Genomic DNA, 19,442 nt, shown 5'->3' on the forward strand with positions numbered 1-19,442 from the left:
GGTCATTGTCCATTTGGAAGACCCATTTGCAACCAAGCTTTAACTTCCTGACTGATGTCTTGAGATGTTGTTTCAATATATCCACATAATTTTCCACCCTCATGATGCCATCTATTTTGTGAAGTGCACCAGTCCCTCCTGCAGCAAAGCACCCCCACAACATGATGCTGCTACCCCCGAGCTTCACCGTTGGGATGGTGTTCTTCGGCTTGGAAGCCTCTCCCTTTTCCCTCCAAACATAACGATGGTCATTATGATCAAATATTTATATTTTTGTTTCATTTTGGACATTTCTCCAAAAGTACGATCTTCGTCCCCGGTTGCAATCCGTAGTCTGGCTTTTTTAATGGTGGTTTTGGAGCAGTGGCTTCTTCCTTGCTGAGCGGCCTTTCAGGCTATGTCGATTATAGGACTTGTTTTACTGTGGATGTAGATACCTTTTGTACCCGTTTCCTCCAGCATCTTCACAAGGTCCTTTGCTGCTGTTCTGGGATTGATTTGCACTTTTCGCACTGAAGTACGTTCATCTCTAGGAGACAGAACGTGTCTCCTTCCTGAGCGGTATGATGGCTGCGTGGTGCCATGGTGTTTATACTTGCGTACTATTGTTTGTACAGATGAATGTGGTACCTTCAGGCGTTTGGAAATTGCTCCCAAGGATGAACCAGACTTGTGGAGGTGTACAATTATTTTTGAGGTCTTGGCTGATTTTCTTTTGATTTTCCATTGATGTCAAGCAAAGAAGCATTGAGTTTGAAGGTATGCCTTGAAATATATCCACAGGTACACCTCCAATTGACTGAAATTATGTCAATTAGCCTATCAGAAGCATCTAAAGCCATGACTTCATTTTCCAAGCTGTTAAAAGGCTCAGTCAACTTATTGTATGTAAACGTCTGACCCACTGGAATTGTGATACAGTGATATAATCTGTCTGTAAACAATTGTTGGATAAATGGCTTGTGTCATGCACAAAGTAGACGTCCTAACCAACTTGCCAAAACTTTAGAAATGTGTGGAATGGTTGAAAAACGAGTTTTAATGACTCCAACCTAAGTGTATGTAAACTTCCAACTTCAACTGTATATGTATATATTTCAAGAGATTGGCAAAAGGAGGTGTGTGTGTACATACAATGCCTCTTTTTTGCCCTCTCGAATCTTTGAAGTGAGGTTAATCTCAGTCGAATTCATGTCATTGTACTTGGAGAAGAAAATTGTGTGACATGAAATTGTCACGCAACAGGGCCTAGGCCGTGTTGTGAAGTATGTGAGGCTCCCTTTAACTTGTGTATAACACATGCTTTAAAACCAAATGACATCAGCTACTGTAGTTAGTTTTGACTATAGTCAGCAGTCTAAGTATATCTGCTTTGTCTCTAATAGTTTGGGCTGGGACTTTCAAAATATGTCGCTGACAACTACTTGGTAAGAAATATGTTGCGTTCTTGCTGAAGTCTTGATGTTTTTTTTTGGCCCGACGTAAAATTACAATTTCATGTCTGTTATTTTTTTGGGGGTTTTGTTTATCAGCGCTGAAATATGGTATCGACCACACTTAGTGAGGTCTGAAAAGGCAGCCAGAGACCGCATATCACTTTTTTTATTTAGCAAAGTCAATATGCTATTTGAACCAGGCAATTAAGCATTGTAGGTGTTTGGGGACATTGCCATGGCTACTTTGTGCTGTGTAATGGAAGTCTGGTTCCCTACAAGCTCTTTATTGCACACGGCCAAGGCATCGATCAGTAGTATTCTAGTGGCGTTAATTATGCCCTTTGTTTTCTGCCCTCATGCCGGCTTAAGAAGTCCAGAGGAACCAATGATTGGGGGGCCAAGAGTTTTAATGGAATGTTATACTTGGACCAGTATAACCCATTTATTAGGCCTTCTGCATATTGTACGATCAGCTTTAGTTTTTGCCATGTGGCTTAGGTAGACCTGTACGAGGGTTGCTGGTCCAATGATCAAATACAGCATACATTTAATTAATAATTGTGTATATCTAAAATGTGGTAAAAGTAAAAATCCCTTACCTAATTTCGTATTCAAAGTAAGGGGAGCACCACATTGTGGTAGGCTTTCTTTCCAAATTCTGTGAGTAGCTAGCTCGAGTCCACTCACATCTCTATTTGAGAAGTTCGATTTCCCAGGCTTTATGTTTGAAGACCGAGCAATCGGCATCTGATCTGCTACTCTGCTGAGACTGCCTGCCTCTGAAGTTCAGGCTAATGTATAATTATGTCTGAGCTCTGGTTTTCCCTTCCACTGTTTTTTTTGTTCAACACTTGTGACTTGGTTAATTTGGGTGTCAATCAGCCTTATGAAGCCTTCTTCTCCACAGTTCTTCTCTTCCCTCGTGTTGACTGATGCTATAATGGGTATTATTACCCTAAGCCACATTGCGTTCAGTCTCATGACCAGAAGGGTTGTCTACTCTTTGTAGATGGGGAAATGGGAGATGAAGGAATGTGTCTGTCTGACAATCTGTTCAATTTTCTTTTCTCTGCTCCCTGGGGAACATGCCATGCATGGCAGGGGCCACAGGTCAGTTGTCATGAGAAACTGAAAAGTGATGAAGTAATTAGTCTCTACTGTGGACTTCTTTTGAAGGTGCAGTCCAACTTGATTTTCCTGTGTTTTATATCATATTGTACAACAGCTGAGAGAACTAACAGTTTAAAACAGTCCTAGCAAAAGTCTTGCTCGAGAAATAGTTTATTGCTAAATAGCAGTTTGTCAATTTAAAAAAAATTGAAATGTATTTCAGTAAAGTTGTAATTGTTACCCAGAAATGATTTGATATTGATATAAAAATGTCTTCATTGTGCCTTTTTTTTGTTTTTTCTGTTGAATTTGACACCTTTTTTCTCCCCAATTTCGTGGTATCCTATTGTTTTAGTAGCTACTATCTTGTCTCATCGCTACAACTCCCGTACGGGCTCGGGAGAGACGAAGGTTTAAAGTCATGCGTCCTCCGATACACAACCCAACCAAGCCGCACTGCTTCTTAACACAGCGTGCATCCAACCCGGAAGCCAGCCGCACCAATGTGTCAGAGGAAACACCTGGCAACCTTGGTGCGCCCGGCCCGCCACAGGAGTCGCTGGTGCGCGATGAGACAAGGATATCCCTACCGGCCAAACCCTCCCTAACCCGGACAACGCTAGGCCAATTGTGCGTCGCCCCACGGACCTTCCGGTCGCGGCCGGTTACGACAGAGCCTGGGTGCAAACCCAGAGTCTCTGGTGGCACAGCTGGTGCTGCAGTACAGCGCCCTTAACCACTGCGCCACCCGGGAGGCCCCATTGTGCCTTTTTAAAGACATGTTCTGGAACTTTGGCCACTACTAAGAATTTGAAACCTGGCTTTGGGCCAGATGTGTCCGTGTAGTTCATACCTGCATAATCTGTAAGGAGATTTACAGTTTTTCTGGAAACTGCTGCGCTATTTTCATTCCCCCCCCCCCCCCCCCCCCCCCCCCCACGTGGGCCAGTGCCCTAACCGTTTGAGTCACAATGAGCTTCATTCCTTCACCATTTGAGTGACCGCAAGATGCACACACAGCAGAGAGCGAGAGCGAGCAATGTGGTGCACATATATGCACATATGTGACGTAGTACGCAATTTTAGGGGATCACCTTTGGCTCGTGAGTGCTACTTTCAGAACTATTGGCTAAAAAGTCTACAAAAGCACCAGCGAATCTCTTTTAAAGAGGCTTCTGCAGCCAGATAGTTTATCATGCAGAGCATTTGAAAGTCACCCATTGATGTCTTGACCGGGGTTGAAGGGCGGGAACCCGGTTACTGAGATTTACCGCCCAAAACCACTCCCTTTTCCCAGGATAAATAACTGTAAAAGCGGTAAATTATAATGAATTATTTATATGAATAGCATGACAGGGAAATGGAACGGTTAAATTAAATGCGATATGTAAATCTGGATTCTCTACGGCTTTCGTTCTGGTCACTGCATTGATGAATCATCAACGCTTAAGGTGGGGACCGACAGCCCATCTCAGTATGTAGGCCTTTCATCTCATGGTAACTTTTTTAATTTAATTTTATTTTGGGGCAAGTGTACTGTAATTTGCTGCAGCATAGCCTATGCTAATGTGATATAAGGAACGGATGCACGTTTAATTGACACATTTCCATCTGGCTTTCGGGGGTCACATTTTTTTTTAAATTGAAAAGTTGTTATCTATTGCAACTGCAGAGATTTAAAACACTCCTACAACATTGTTCGCTCGGGCACATATTTAAAGCAGTCTCGCAGCCTTTCTCTCCATTAATTCCATTCAAATTGCATCCAAAATAGATGATCTTCTTCAATATTGATGTGTGTGTCTCCTAGCCTAACTCTTTCAGGTAATACTTTCAATGCAGTATTAGCCTTTTATATTTAGCTAATTAATGATGGGTTATGCCTAATAAGCTTTTAACTTATAGCTTCTCTCTCTTGCGCTATACGCGCACACACCTGTGTTCCGATGGCCTCTCCTAAATAAAAACATTTAAAAAATGCTCCTTAGCTCTTCTACTCCCATGCAGGAAAATCTAGAATAGCTTGCTGGACATAATGGTTGAAATATTTCTTATACCAATAGACTATGCGAAGAGGGACCCAAGCTCTTGTTTGATGAATGTTAAATACGGCAGCCAAATGAGCTCGCGGGTGGTTTGAAAGAAGCCTATAGCAGTTCCTTATTCAGACCCATAACCATTCAATCCTCATGAGAAGAAGTTAAAGCCTTCTGCATCACATTATAGTCCTATATTATTCAAGCATGTCATTAAAATGATGAAGACAAGGACAATGACATTTTACTTCATTTAACTGTTGAAAGCGAGGAAGGACTGAAGTGACACTAGAGAAAGAGGAGTTAAGCTAATAACATTAGGGGAAATATTATGATAAATGTAAACCAAATTCACTAGCCTATACTTATAACTTTAGGCTGCATGTGCTGCACCAGAATCGCATGTTCTCTCCTTGTTTTATGAACGAGGCTTGTAATTCCAGTCCGTATAATCCAATAAAGTACAGTAATACAGTTCACACTTTTTTTTTTTTCTTCATAACTTTACCCAAGAGAGCATAGCTACATCTATGTACTTATGTTTTTCTGTTGTGCAGTTGCCTATCTAGCCTATGTATTGGATAGGGCTCATTTAAATGTAATTAATCGGGCTCAGGTTGCATCAGCCTTGAATGTTCTAATCAAATCCACACAGGCCTACAGTGGCTTGCGAGAGTATTCACCCCCTTGGCATTTTTCCTATTTTGTTGCCTTACAACCTATAATTAAAATAGATTTTTTAGGGGTGGGGGGGTTGTTGTATCATTTTGATTTACACAACATGCCTATCACTTTGAATACGCAAACATTTTTTAGGGGTGAAACAAACAAGAGATTAGACAAAAAAAATGGAACTTGAACGTGCATAACTATTCACCCCCCCAAAGTCAATACTTTGTAGAGCCACCATTTGCAGCAATTAAAGCTGCAAGTATCTTGGGGTATGTCTTCTATAAGCTTGGCACATCTAGCCACTGGGATTTTTGCCCATTCTTCAAGGCAAAACTGTTCCAACTCCAAGTTGGATGGGTTCTGCTGGTGTACAGCAAACTTTAAGTCATACCACAGATTCTCAATTGGATTGAGTTCTGGGCTTTGACTAGGCCATTCCAAGATATTTAAATATTTATCCGTAAACCACTCGAGTGTTGCTTTAGCAGTATACTTAGGGTCGTTGTCCTGCTGGAAGGTGAACCTCTGTCCCAGTCTAACAGTCTGAAACAGGTTTCCCTCAAGGATTTCCCTGTATTTAGCACCATCCATCATTCATTCAATTCTGACCAGTTTCCCAGTCCCTGCCTATGGAAAAACATCTCCACGATGTTGCAACCACTATGCTTCACTGTGGAGATGGTATTCTCGGGGTGATGAGAGGTGTTGGGTTTGCACCAGACCTAGCATTTTCCTTGATGGCCAAACAGATATATTTTAGTCTAATCTGACCAGAGTACCTTCTTCCATATGTTTGGGGAGTCTCCCACATGCCTTTTGGTGAACACCAAACATGTTTAGCTTATTTTTTTAAAGCAATGGCTTTTTTTCTGGCCACACTTCTGTAAAACCCAGCTCTGTGAAGTGTACAGCTTAAAGTGGTCCTATGGATAGATACTCCAATCTCCGCTGTGGTGCTTTGCAGCTCCTTCAGGGTTATCTTTGGTCTCTTTGATGCCTTTCTGATTAATGCCCTCTTTGCCATGTCATGAGTTTTGGTGTGCGGCCCTCTCTTGGCAGGTTTGTTGTGGTGGCATATTCGTTCCATTTAAAAAAAATAATGGATTTAATGGTGCTCTGTGGAATGTTCAAAGTTACTGATATTTTTTAAATAATCCAACCCCGATCTGTACTTCTCCACAACTTTGTCCCTGACCTGTTTTGAGAGCTCCTTGGTCTTCATAATGCTGCTTGCTTGCACCTTGCTTAGTGGTGTTGCAGACTCTGGGGACTTTCAGAACAGGTGTGTGTGTGTGTGTGTTATCTATCTAGAGATCATGAGACACTTAGATTACACACAGATGGACTTTAGTTAACTAATTATGTGACTTCTGAAGGTAATTAGTTGCACCAGATATTATTTATGCACGCGCACCACTTTGCCATTGTTTTCTTTTTCTTTTTTCTTTTTTTACTTCACCAATTTGGACTATTTTGTGTATGTCCATTACATGAAATCTGATTATGAATCCGTTTAAATTACAGATTGTAGTGCCACAAAATAGGAAAAATGCCAAGGGGGTGAATACTTTTGCAAGGCACAGTACATCTGGAAAGTATTCAGACCCCTTAATTATACCACATTTTGTTATGTTACAGCCTTTTTTAAAATGTGTATAGCAAAAACATGTTTGCAAATGTCTGACTTAAAAATAAAAATAAATGTATTGCACATTTACATAAGTATTGAGTCCCTTTACTCTGTACTTTGTTGAAGCACCTTTGGCAGCGATTACAGCCTTGTCTTCTTTAGTATGATGCTACAAGCTTGGCACACCTGTATTTGTGGAGTTTCTTCCCATTCTTCTCTGCAGATCATCTCAAGCTCTGTCAGGTTGGATGGGGAGTGCCACACAGCTATTTTCAGTTCTATCCAGAGATGTTCAATCGGGTTCAAGTCTGGGCTCTAGCTGGGCCACTCTATGACATGCAGAGATTTGTCCCGAAGCCACTCCTGTGTTGTCTTGGCTGTGTGCATAGGGTCATTGTCCTGTTGGAAGGTGAATCTTTGCCCCAGTCTGAGGTCCTGAGCGCTCTGGAGCAGGTTTTCATCAAGGATCTCTCTGTACATTGCTCTGTTCATCTTTCCCTCGATCCTAACTAGTCTCCCAGTAGCTGAAAAACTGAAAAACGGAAAAACTTCCCCACAGCATGATGCTGCCACCACTGTGCTTCACCGTAGGGATGGTGCCAGGATTCCTCCAGGCATTTTAATTGGAATTCAGGGCTGAGTTCAAACTTAGTTTCATCAGACCAGAGAATCTCGTTCCTCATGGTCTGAAAGTCCTTCATTTGCCTTTTGGCAAACTCCAAAAGGGTTGTCATGTGCCTTTTACTGAGGAGTGGCTTCTGTCTAGCCACTCTACCATTAAGGCCTGATTGGAGGAGTGCTGTAGAGATGGTTGTCCTTCTGGAAGGTTCTCCCATCTCCACAGAGGAGCTTTGTCATTGAGACCGTCGGGTTCTTGGTCACCTCCCTGACCAAGGTCGTTCTCCTCTGATTGCTCAATTTGTCCGGGCGGCTAGTTCTAGAGGAAGAGTCTTGGTGGTTCCAAACTTCTCCCATTGAAGAATGTTGGAGGCCACTGACCTTCAATGCTGCAGACAGTTTTTGGTACCATTTCCCAGATCTATGCCTCAACACAATCCTGTCTTGGAACTCTACTGACAATTCCTTCGACCTCATGGCTTGGTATTTGCTCAGACATGCACTGTCAACTGTGGGACCTTTTTATATAGACAGGTGTGCCTTTCCAAATCATGTCCAGTCAACATAATTAACCACAGGTGGTCTCCAAGGATGATCAAGGGAAACACGATGCACCTGAGCTGAATTTCGAGTCTCATAGCCAAGGGTCTGAATACTTATGTCAACAACATATTTCTGTTTTTTAGTTTTAATAAATTTGCCAAATTCTATAATAATTTTAGAATAAGGCTGTATCGTAACTGTGGAAAAATTCAAGGGGTCCCAACTTTCCAGTTGCGCTGGATATATGCTTTTGAATGATACTTCCGGTTTGGGCAGGAAATACCGGGTTACCCGGCAGAAAAGGGATTTTATTCATGGTATGGAACATTTTGTAAAATCCTGGGAAAATATTAAACCCTAGTCTAGACCATTTACATCTTCTCCACTGATCTGCTAGACTACTTTTCAACCTTTTTTTTTCATTTGAACCCCTTCCCACCACATTGACCGTTCCCTGCTGCTCCTGTACACAGACACAATTCTGCTGCTCGATTGCTTGGAAGAGTAACTGGAATATGAGGTCACTGACTGGACTACTAGACCATGTGACCTGGTTGGCGGTGGCAGGAGAAGCGGTTTCTTGGCAGAGCTGGAGATGCCGTGGATTTTAATGATTTGGAAATAGGATTTGGATTTGTCTTGTCAAGGCTGCTTAGCCGAGCAGCCAGTTGGTAGCTTGTTAATAACGTTTTACAGATGCTCGTTGTTTTGCTGATTCCTTGACCCTTGCGTGTACTTCCATCTCTTGTTTATGTCCTGTGCCCAGTAGATGGCAGGGAGAGGTCAGATTAGCCCAGTGTTATGGCCAGAAGAAATGGATAACCTGACTATGGGTTAGTTGTCTCTGTGTGTGTGCCTGTGTTTTCTGCTTGTGCAATGGGGGGGGGGGGGTGTCATCTAGGGAAAGCTCCTTACTCCAGACAGATTTAATGTTGTGATGGTGTGTTTTCACTCTCACACAAGGAGCAATAATCCTCCCTAAATATTGTCTGTCTGTCTTATTGACCGTGTTTGTCTTGGGCATAACCAGAGGAAATGACCAGGTTCATAATGACATGGGCCCATCTGTGACTTAACCTGGATCCTGTGAAGTCCTGGTAGTGTCCCTGGAGGCATTATCCTAATTACGGTCTTTTAAAGCAGCGCTGATTGCCTTTGACTCCCTTTGCATCTTGGTTACTTGGCAGGCAGCCTCTAGCTTTACTTTGAAACTACCAGATGCCAAATAACCCTACAGAGACCTGATGCATGGGAGCTTTTCACAAGCCTCCAGTTCATATTTTCCTTTTTTCCCCCCGCCTCTCGTTTTGAAGGAAAACAACGGAGGTGATCCTGAAGAACTTGCCGGGGCAGCAGCGCTGCTCTAACATCCAGGTGGTGGTGGTGGTAGTAGTAGTGTGCTGCAGAGTTGTGGTATATCTAACACACTCTGGCGACAGATCTTAGTTATGGAGAACCCTGAGCTGAGAGGGGTTAAGTAGTCCTGTCCCAGGTAGGATGGGGGATTTCAGTAAGCTAATTAATATACAAATCACAATTTTCCTTTTTTTCTTTAAGCGGTCGTAGATTTGATTTGTGGAAGCGTATTGGTTTTCTGAGTGTGTTTTCTTCACTCTGGTTAGTGGGCAGTTTTCCAACTTAGATTTTTCTGCAGAAGGAAGTGTGTCATGACGTATCTTGTTGCATCATTTCTGTCTTCCTGCGTGTATCAGTCTGAATATCTGTGTGTAGAAGAGTTATGTTACATGTTGTCTGTAAAAAAAAAAAAGGTAATACTATAATGTCTTACTATCCAGGGGGTTCCAAGAAGAGGCCATTCCATACTTTGTGACAAAAGCAGACTTGTTTTTCTCAATGACTGAGATATGCCTGCTGAATGCCGTTCTTTTGAATCGTTTCGGAGTACTGTGTATATAAAGGGTATCAACAGAAACTACTTTTTTAGTTTTTTCGCTTGTTTTTGTAACCATCTTGACTTGGCAAGGAAGAGCACACTCAGTTTGGAACTGTGATGCTCTAGATTCCTGTCTCTGCTCAATGTTATGGGAACTAAAGGCAAGAGACTCCTTGAGGCCAAATAGTAACACTGTATAACAACTAGGAAAACCTATTTTTGTTCCTCCCTGCTACATTACAAAGTATATGTATGTATTGTGAGGTGTAAAGCCTATGACCCTGCTACCAGCATGCTTGCAATACTAATAATATCCACAGTCTGCCACCCAATAACGCACATGTGATCCGATCTGCTTCAACCTTGAAATACCCAGAACACCACGGGTTCAGATATCGTCCGACTATCTCGGGGACCTCCCAGACTGGCTAGTTTTCCCCGGACAGGAGTTTCCCATCAGAGCCTATGTCTATTGTAAACAGCCCAATGGTGTGCGTTCTGTTGGCTTGGCTGGCAGCCTGCGTTAAATGATTCCTGTACAGGGGTTGTGGTGTGTATGCACATCCAGTGCTGTACTGTACTCCATAGCCTCAATAATGCATTGCATTGTTGGCATAATATGCCAGCAGAACGAATCCACCAATCACCAGCTGACTGCCATAATGAATAAGGCATATAAGAAGAGCCAGTTCCATGGAGGTCTTATTGAGTTATGCTGGGAGGGTTGGAGCTCTTGGCGGTGTAAATAAGGACATGGTTAAATGACTCTCCCCAGTAGCCAATATCCAGACTGCGATTTTGCGCAGAGGAGATTTGAGACGGACTCACAATCAAATCAAAGTTTTATTGGTTGCGTACACGGATTTACAGATCTTATCGCAGGTGCAGTGAAAGGCTTGTGTGTCTAGCTCCAACAGTGTCGTAATACCGAGCAATAAAAACTCAAAACAATTCGCACACAATCCAAAGAAATAATTAAGAAATAGACCAACCATTATTATGCTATCAGCATCTGAAATGACACCCTATTCCCTATTTAGTATACTACTTTTGATCAGAGCCCGTGGAGCACTTCAGCATAGGGCACTTTACTATGCATTGCACTATATAGGGTGTAATTTGGGTTCCATACCTCCAATATGCTCCCGTTCTGTCGAGGGACTGGATCGACTGTAGCATTCAGACCAGATGACAGCAGCAGTGGAGGATTGAAGAAGCCGTAAAAGTCCTTGTGACATCCCTATTTCCCCAATGGCACCCCCCATTATACCTCAGCCTGTTGTCTTATCTCAGCCTGACATCAATGCAGCAGCCCTGTGAGCCCTCAGCCCTGCTACGGCTCAGGTGCTTAAACAGGCTCCTTCACGTAAAAATGGATCAGAAACTGCCTCCCCATGCAGTCCTCTGGCGCTTGGCCTGTCATCGGGCCATAACTACTTTTACACGTTCACTCCTGACGCCCAGGAGCAAGGGAAGAAGAACAAAGTATCTCCTCCGTACACCTGCTGACGTGCATTTTACTCTGTTCCCGAGGTACGCTGTTCCCGAGGTACGCTGTTCCCGAGGTACGCTGTTCCTACGCTGTAGGAAATGTGTTTTCTTGGAATTGGGTGAAAGTCACGTTTCCTTTTTGGACTTGGAGTGTTTTTGGAGTTAGTTTTTTTACGAGTCTGTATACAGTCGTCACTGAAGTTGTTTATTGCCTCAGGGCCATATGGAATTGACTCAGTGTCGCTGACTGTCTGTGGATTGCTCCAGCTGGCACGGGTAGGTGTGTATTAGTCTGCTGTTTTTGAGAGGGAGGGAGAGAGAGAGAGAATATATCGTGGGATCTGTACAAGCTTGTGTGTATTATTGCCTCTGTCTACTGTGCCGATGGTGCGGGGATGCCATTGGTTGGGTCATGTGTACACAAACTTAACACACGTGTGTATCAGAGGAGTGTATTGGGTGACCAAAGTGTCTGTCTGTCTGCAGGAGGAATGCCAGCTCCTGAGCAGAGCCCAGCGACGGAGGAGGGGCTTCTGCTGACCGTCAGAGAGGGAGCCCAACTCCCCGACCGGAACATGGAGGCCGACAGCACCGCCAACAACATTCTGGCCTCCGTCAAAGAGCAGGTACTGGAAGCTCCATAGCACCCTGTCGTACTGTTTCACTGCCCAAATACCTTTTTTAATATTTTTTTTATATATATATATATATATATATATATATATTTTCACCCGTATCATTCCCTGCCAAAGAGCAGGTACACAACCCTCTGTTTCACAGCTCTCATTGTGTTGCGGCTCGAGAAGATGGACATGCTGTACTTTATCTCTGCGCTCTTACACAACCACACTATCTCATTAAGCTACTGAAGGGTTGCCCCCCGATTTACTGTAGAAAATGCCTTTTTTAAGAGGTTGTGGTTTTTACATTTGACATTTTTCACCTGACTTACTTTGCGACGAGAGTCTGTATTTACTTTTTGGGGACACAGAGAGAAATGGCTAAGAATGCTCTGACTTTTTGACAGGTAGTCCTAGCTGACAGTAGGCTGGAAATGGTGACTAAGTTGTGCCCAACCCGTGCAGTGCGTTCACAATCGAGAGATCCATGTAGTGCGAACCGAGCGACGAGCCATATGTATACGCTCTGACTCACACCCCTCGTTCCGTCTCTCGCTCCGTCCATGGCAGCTCTCCACACTCCCGTTGTTTACCCAAGTCAACAGAAAGGCGGGTTCCATTGGAGAGCACCTGTCGATGTCTCTTCCTTCTCCTGTTCTGCCGATCCTCCTTGGCGTTAGTCAGGACAGGCAGGCAGTAAGTCGGGAGAGAGAGTGAGAAAGAGAGGGGTGAGACATGCCTTTTTTAAAGTAATTCTTGTTTGGGATTGGGGAGAGTAAGTTGATCTGTCCTGACAGAGTTTTTAAAGGTAGTTGGAGAGACTAGTTGACGAGCGGTGAAGGGAAGTTAGGAGGAAGCTAGGTGCCTCATGGATGTCACAGTCGTTGCTGGGATGGTAGTTAATTACCTTGTCCATACGCTAGAAATCCCCCCCCTCCCTCTCTTTTTTTCCCCCGTCTTAAAACTTCTCCCCGTACTTCTTCACCCCACTCTGCCCAATGCCCAAACAAGGACAGGCTGGTCAAGATTTCTTTGGTTGCGTTCGCTGTTAATTTGCAGTGGTGCCTCCTCTGCTCCTGACTGCTAATGAACAAGTCAGGAGCATGGTGTTCATATGAGGGTTTTTGGGCCGTCAGACTGGAAGTGCTAGTTATTACTGGGGTTGCCTCTCAAATGGCACCCTATTTCTTAAGTGTGGCACTACTTTTGACTATTTGGGACACTGCCCGGCTTTGCTGCTCCCTCTTTAGTGCTCTGACTCGCCATCGGTGTGACACCTTCATAATCGCTTATCACAGCCACCATTTCAGCTTATCACAGCCACCATTTCAGCTTATCACAGCCACCGCTTCAGCTTATCACAGCCACCGCTTCAGCTTATCACAGCCACCGCTTCAGCTTATCACAGCCACCGCTTCAGCTTATCACAGCCACCGCTTCAGCTTATCACAGCCACCGCTTCAGCTTATCACAGCCACCGCTTCAGCTTATCACAGCCACCGCTTCAGCTTATCACAGCCACCGCTTCAGCTTATCACAGCCACCGCTTCAGCTTATCACAGCCACCGCTTCAGCTTATCACAGCCACCGCTTCAGCTTATCACAGCCACCGCTTCAGCTTATCACAGCCTACTCTTTTTACTCCGCTCTTTCACACTCCTCTCACTCAGACTTGAGGGTTTTTCTCTCCTTACAACAAGTTTTTCAAATTAACTTTACACGCTCTCTTTCTCTCTCATATTTATCATTGTGTAAAGAATGTATTTAGCTGAAGGGGTTCCATCTAGAGTGGAGTGGAACTGGAGACTGGTGGGAAGCCAAAGAATGTTACTCAGCCAGTCAACTTCCCCTTTTCTGTGAATTCAGCAATAATGAGCGAGCCCGAGTCTTTGAATGCCTCCTCTGCCACATTATTGCTAATGTTATCCCTGTGAATATGTAATAAGCACCGGAGCGTGGCATTGTGGGCTTAAGACAATAACACAGTCATTATATGCAATGAAACTCTGCATTCATCTGCGCTCACTCTGTGTTTTTTAGTTAGACACAGTGAACCCAGACAGGGGAATGTGGGCCTTTTTCTCAAAGCGAAAGCTTAGGCTACCATTTTTAAGTTAGTAAATGGAAAATGTGTGAGTGCGAAGAGAAGGGTACTCCTACTCGTGATGTGTATGGGGAACGTTGGCTGACTCCGCGTAGCCCTCTACTAGGGGGTGTTGTACATGGCTGAAGGCTAGAATAATCCCCTGCAATAATGAAAAGCAGGAAAAGAGGAGGAAGTTGCTGTCTGCTTTCATCCAGACTCCTCCGGAGCAGCCTAGTTTATGATTTAATCACCGCATCCTGGCCTGGCCTTGGAGACACAGGGTGTAACCAAGTCAACAACCAGAGAGGAATTCTTCAAGCTGTAATGTAGCCTAGCCGTTTACAACTGGGCCTATTCGAAGCTGCTGGGGAAACGACTGTCTGTTTTGGAAGGGGGGGAGGGACAAAGGGACGTAGGGAAGTCCCCTCTTCTAACTAAGTACTGTTGGGGCCCGGCCTAGCTGCTAGTCTTCCATTAGTCCTGGTCTATGGGTCCTGGTCAAAAGTAGTGCACTACATGGGGAATGAGGTGCCATTTGGGATGCAGACCGTGCCCCAGTAGAGTGTCCCTCACTGAATACTGAGTGGTGTGGTGCCATTCACAGGAGACGAGGAGACAGTTGAGCTGAGCATGCATTCTAATGACCCCTCTCCCTCCCGTCCCGTAATAATGACTTTGAGGGGAAGGCCGGTCCACTAACGAGCTCTCCATTGATCACGCTGTGCCCCTGCATGCTTCCTGTGGGGTCTCCCAGGGGAGGGGTGAACACTAGCCAAGGAGGCCGCCAAAATGTGTCTGCTCGCATTTCATCCTCTGGATCTTAATGTACACACACATATCTTAGTCATTCTCGCTCCTCGGCTCCATGCAGGATAGTGGCTGCCTGTTGACGGGGGGCAGAGAGCGGAAGGCACGTTCGGCGGTGCGCCTGACTATGTCGCTAGTGCTTCTCTGACAGCTCATCGGAAACCAGAATGTGAGCCGTATGGCTGGCTGCTTCTCACAGCCCGACGCGTCTGATTATTGACTTGACCCTTGAAATGTCACGAAGTCTCCAGTTTTCCTTCTAAACAAACGGAATAGAGTGGAGTGTGTTCCAGCAGACTTTCTATGTGGAGGTTGTTGTGTGTGGTGAGATTAGAGGTCAGACGTTAATGGGCTCATCTCTCTGTAGTGGCTACAGGAGCAGTACGGTCATGTCTTGAATTAAAACCCAGCTATCACATCAGTAGTGCACTAGCTATAGTGCATTCAGAAAGAATTCAGACCCCTTCACTTTTTCCACATTTTGTTACGTAACAGCCTCATTCTAAAATCCTTATTTACTTACATAAGTATTCAGACCCTCGGCTATGAGATTTTGAATTTGAGATCAGGTGCATCCTGTTTCCGTTGATTACCCTTGACATGTTTCTACAACTTGATTCGAGTCCACCTGTGGTAAATTCAATTGATTGGACATGATTTGGAAAGGTGCACACCTGTCTATATAAGGTCCCACAGTTGACAGTGCATGTCAGAGCAAAAACCAAGCCATGCGGTCGAAGGAATTGTCCGTAGAGCTCCAAGACCGGATTCTGTCGAGGCACAGATCTGGGGAAGGGTACCAAAATATGTCTCCAGCATTGTAGGTCCCCAAGAACACAGTGGCCTCCATCATTCTTAAATGGAAGAAGTCTGGAACCACCAAGACTCTTCCTAGAGCTGGCTGAAGCACCCTGACAGAGCTTCAGAGTTCCTCTGTGGAAATGGGAGAACCTTCCAGAAGGACAACCATCTCTGCAACACTCTACCAGTCATGCCTTTTATGGTGAAGTTGCCAAACGGACGCCACTCCTCAGTAAAAGGCACATGACACCCCACTTGGAGTTTGCCAAAAGTTACCTAAAGTACTTAAGTACTTAACTATTTTGACCATTTTTTAAAAATGTAACCTTTTTTTATTTAACTAGGCAAGTCGGGAACAATTTTTGATTTACAATGACGGTCTACCGAAAGGCAAAAGGCCTCCTGCGGGGACGGGGCACACATCATGACAAGAGAGACAACGCTACATAAAGAGAGACCTAAGACGACAACACATGACAACACAGCATGGCAGCAACACCACATGACAACAACATGGTAGTAACACCAAAACATTATTGGGCACAGACAACAGCACAAAGGCAAGAAGGTAGAGACAACAATACATCACACAAAGCAGCCACAACTGTCAGTAAAGAGTGTCCATGATTGAGTCTTACTAGCCATACTCCCAAGTACTTGTATGAGGTGACTACCTCAAGCTCTAAACCTTCAGAGGTAGTAATCACACATGTGGTGCGAAGGGCATTCTTCTTACCAAACCACATGACCTTTGTTTTGGAGGTGTTCAGAACAAGATTAAGGGCAGAGAAAGCTTGTTTGACACTAACAAAGCTTTGTTGTAGAGCATTTAACTTAAAATCTGGGGAGGGGCCAGCTGGGTATAAGACGGTTTCATCTGCATATAAATGGATGAGAGAGCTTCCTACTGCCTGTTGATGTAAATTAAGAAGACTGTGTGGGGCCTAGGCGCGAGAATGCCAAGTGTCACATCTGAAGAAAACCTGGCTCCATTCCTACGGTGAAGCATGGCGTTGGCAGCGTCATACTGTTTGAATGTCTTTCAGCGACTAGTCAGGATCGAGGGGAAAGATGTACAGAGAGATCCTTGATGAAAACCTGCTCCAGAGTGCTCAGGACCTCAGACTGGGGCGACGGTTCACCTTCCAACAGGACAACGACCCTAAGCACACAGGCAAGACAACGCAGGAGTGGCTTCAGGACAAGTCTCTGAATGTCCTAGAGTGGCCTAGCCAGATGCCGGACTTGAACCCGATCGAACATCTCTGGAGAGACCTGAAAATAGCTGTGGAGCTACGCACCCCATCCAACCTGACAGAGCCAGAGAAACTCCTCAAATACAGATGTGCCAAACTTGTAATGTTATACCCAAGAAGATTTGAGGCTGTAATCGCTGCGAAAAGTGCTTCAACAAAGTACTGAGTAAAGGGTCTGAATACTTACCTAATTGTGATATTTCAGTTTGACATTTTTAATACATTTGCAAAAATGTCTAAACGTGTTTTTTCTTTGTTGTGTGTGTGTGTGGATTGATAAAGATTTTAATCCATTTTGGAATGTAACCATGTGGAAAAAGTCGAGGGGTCTGAATATTTTCTGAATGCACTGTATATTGGGAATGGGATGCCATTCGGGAAGCAGACTACCCACTATGGTTCGCTGACAACACCACTTCACACACAGGAAATATTAGCCGGTGTTAATACTCCATCAGTCCAACTACAAATCCCAACTCTGATGCACACCCCTTGATCGCTATCGGATCACATGCAACCTTCTGATGGGGTTGTGACTCTGAACTGTGTCCGTGGCTGCTAGCCTGCTAACTGTGGTCAACAGTGGTTACATAACAGCTGGCAGGAGAGCTCTTGTCCATTTCACACACAGCTTCTTCCCTCAGGTCAACTCGACTGAAACCGCTAATCACACTCTGTGTTCGTGCGTCCCAAATGGCACCCTATTCCCTTTATAGTACCCTACTTTTGAACAGAGCGTCGTGCACTATAAAGGGAAAATGGTGCCATTTGGGACACAGCCTGTGACTCGGGGGGTTTAGACAATCAGGAGCTGGGCTTAAGCTCTTTGTTTATTAAATAAGGAAACCAAGAACCCCCTTCCCTATGTCCAGGTCCAGTGGCATTACTCTTTGGGGACGTTTGATGTGTTTACTGTGATAAGAGGATAAGTGCTTTCTCCCTTCGGTGATTGTGAGTGGAAGATTTCACTTCTGTCCACCATGGAAGTTTCTCTCACATGGTGGAAATGGCAGAACTGGTCTGGGTTATTCATTAGCACACACCATTTTAACATGACAAAGGAACATTTGTTTCTTATTGGACAAGTTCATATAAATCTTTTCCATGTTTTCAGTCTGTTTCCTTCCATTTGGTGCCTAGTGAATACAACCCTGGTCTCATGTGTTGATGTGTTTCGATGCTGCTCTCTCGGCCTTGCCAGTCCTTGGGCAGAGTGCCCCTGGTGAACAGTTGTAATGTGCCCAGGCATGACTAACGGCACCACTGAGACTGGCAGAATGGGCCTCTCAGCCATGGCACACATGATTTCCCAACTCATCGCCTCTTAGAAAACACAGCCATGGAATGTTCCTACTTTGTTTTGTTAGAGTCCATTACACATGAAGAATCTGTCTGCTCAATTGCTTTCTCTGGCTGACCAGGGCACACTTGTTATGACCCTGCTTATGTCTGGCTCAGCCTCACACACGAACACAGACAGACAGACAGACGGACCGGCCAGACAGAAACGGCCTTTCCTCAGCAACTGGTATGTGTTGTAGTAAAACACTTCTCAGGGGGGTGACCTTGCTGTGTGTGCTCAATTTCATTGCTTCTTAAGCATTGAAAAGCAGGCTGACAAATTGCCCTCTTGAGATCACAAAGCACTGCTTCCTCCATTCTTTATTCTGGTAAAATGCTCCAAGTGATCTCTGTCAGGACTTTTCTTACTAGGAGCTGGAGAAGTTAAAGAAATATAATAAGTTGGCAATTGACTAAAAGGCAGGATTTGTCTTTCTACATCTGCTGCTGGTGAAAAACAGACGAAAGGTTAAAACTGCACTGCTGGCAGACGCGGTTCCGCCTCTGGAGGTGAACAAAGGCCTCTAATTAGAATCGATTGGTGATTTTCTCCACTAGCTCGCCAGCTCCGGGTCTTATCTCCTCTTTCCTCCCTGCTGCTGTTGCTGCTGTGACACAGGAGAAATCTGGAAGCATCAGCATTCCCGCCTCAATTATAGTCCGAAAAAATGGAAGCGCATCTCTTTGCAATTTTCCTATGAGACTGGAGAGGATTAAACGAAATCAAATTGTATTTGTCACGTACTTCGTCGACAACCGGTGTAGGCTAACAGTGGAATGCTTATTTGCGGGCCCTTCTCAACAATGCATATTTAAAAATAAGATGATAGAGAAGGGGGATGGAGAGTCCTGAACGCTGTTCATTGACTACAGCTTGGCATTCAACACCATAGTACCCTCCAAGCTCATCATCAAGCTGGAGGCCCTGGGTCTCAACCCATCCCTGTGCAACTGGGTCCTGGACTTTCTGACGGGCCGCCCCCAGGTGTTAAAGGTAGGGAGCAACATCCCCACTTCACTGACCGTCAACACTGGGGCCCCACAAGGGTGTGTGCTCTCAGCCCTCTCCTGTACTCCCTGTTCACCCATAAAATAAAAATA

At 44.6% G+C, this 19,442-nt stretch overlaps 1 protein-coding gene across 12 annotated transcripts in view; it reads left to right on the forward strand.

Moving 5' to 3' along the window:
- The window catches only part of LOC109866033 (plakophilin-4-like), a 128,062-nt gene that overhangs the window by 21,116 nt on the left and 87,504 nt on the right, over positions 1 to 19,442 (forward strand). For all 12 annotated transcript variants that reach the window (XM_020454577.2, XM_020454625.2, XM_031794425.1 and 9 more), the window contains exon 2: positions 11,917 to 12,056. In XM_020454577.2, coding sequence (XP_020310166.1) covers positions 11,922 to 12,056 — 135 coding nt within the window. In that variant the 5' untranslated portion in view covers positions 11,917 to 11,921. The remainder of the gene's footprint in view (positions 1 to 11,916; positions 12,057 to 19,442) is intronic.

The sequence above is a fragment of the Oncorhynchus kisutch genome, linkage group LG2 (assembly GCF_002021735.2).
Source record: "Oncorhynchus kisutch isolate 150728-3 linkage group LG2, Okis_V2, whole genome shotgun sequence".
Classification (NCBI taxonomy): domain Eukaryota; kingdom Metazoa; phylum Chordata; class Actinopteri; order Salmoniformes; family Salmonidae; genus Oncorhynchus; species Oncorhynchus kisutch.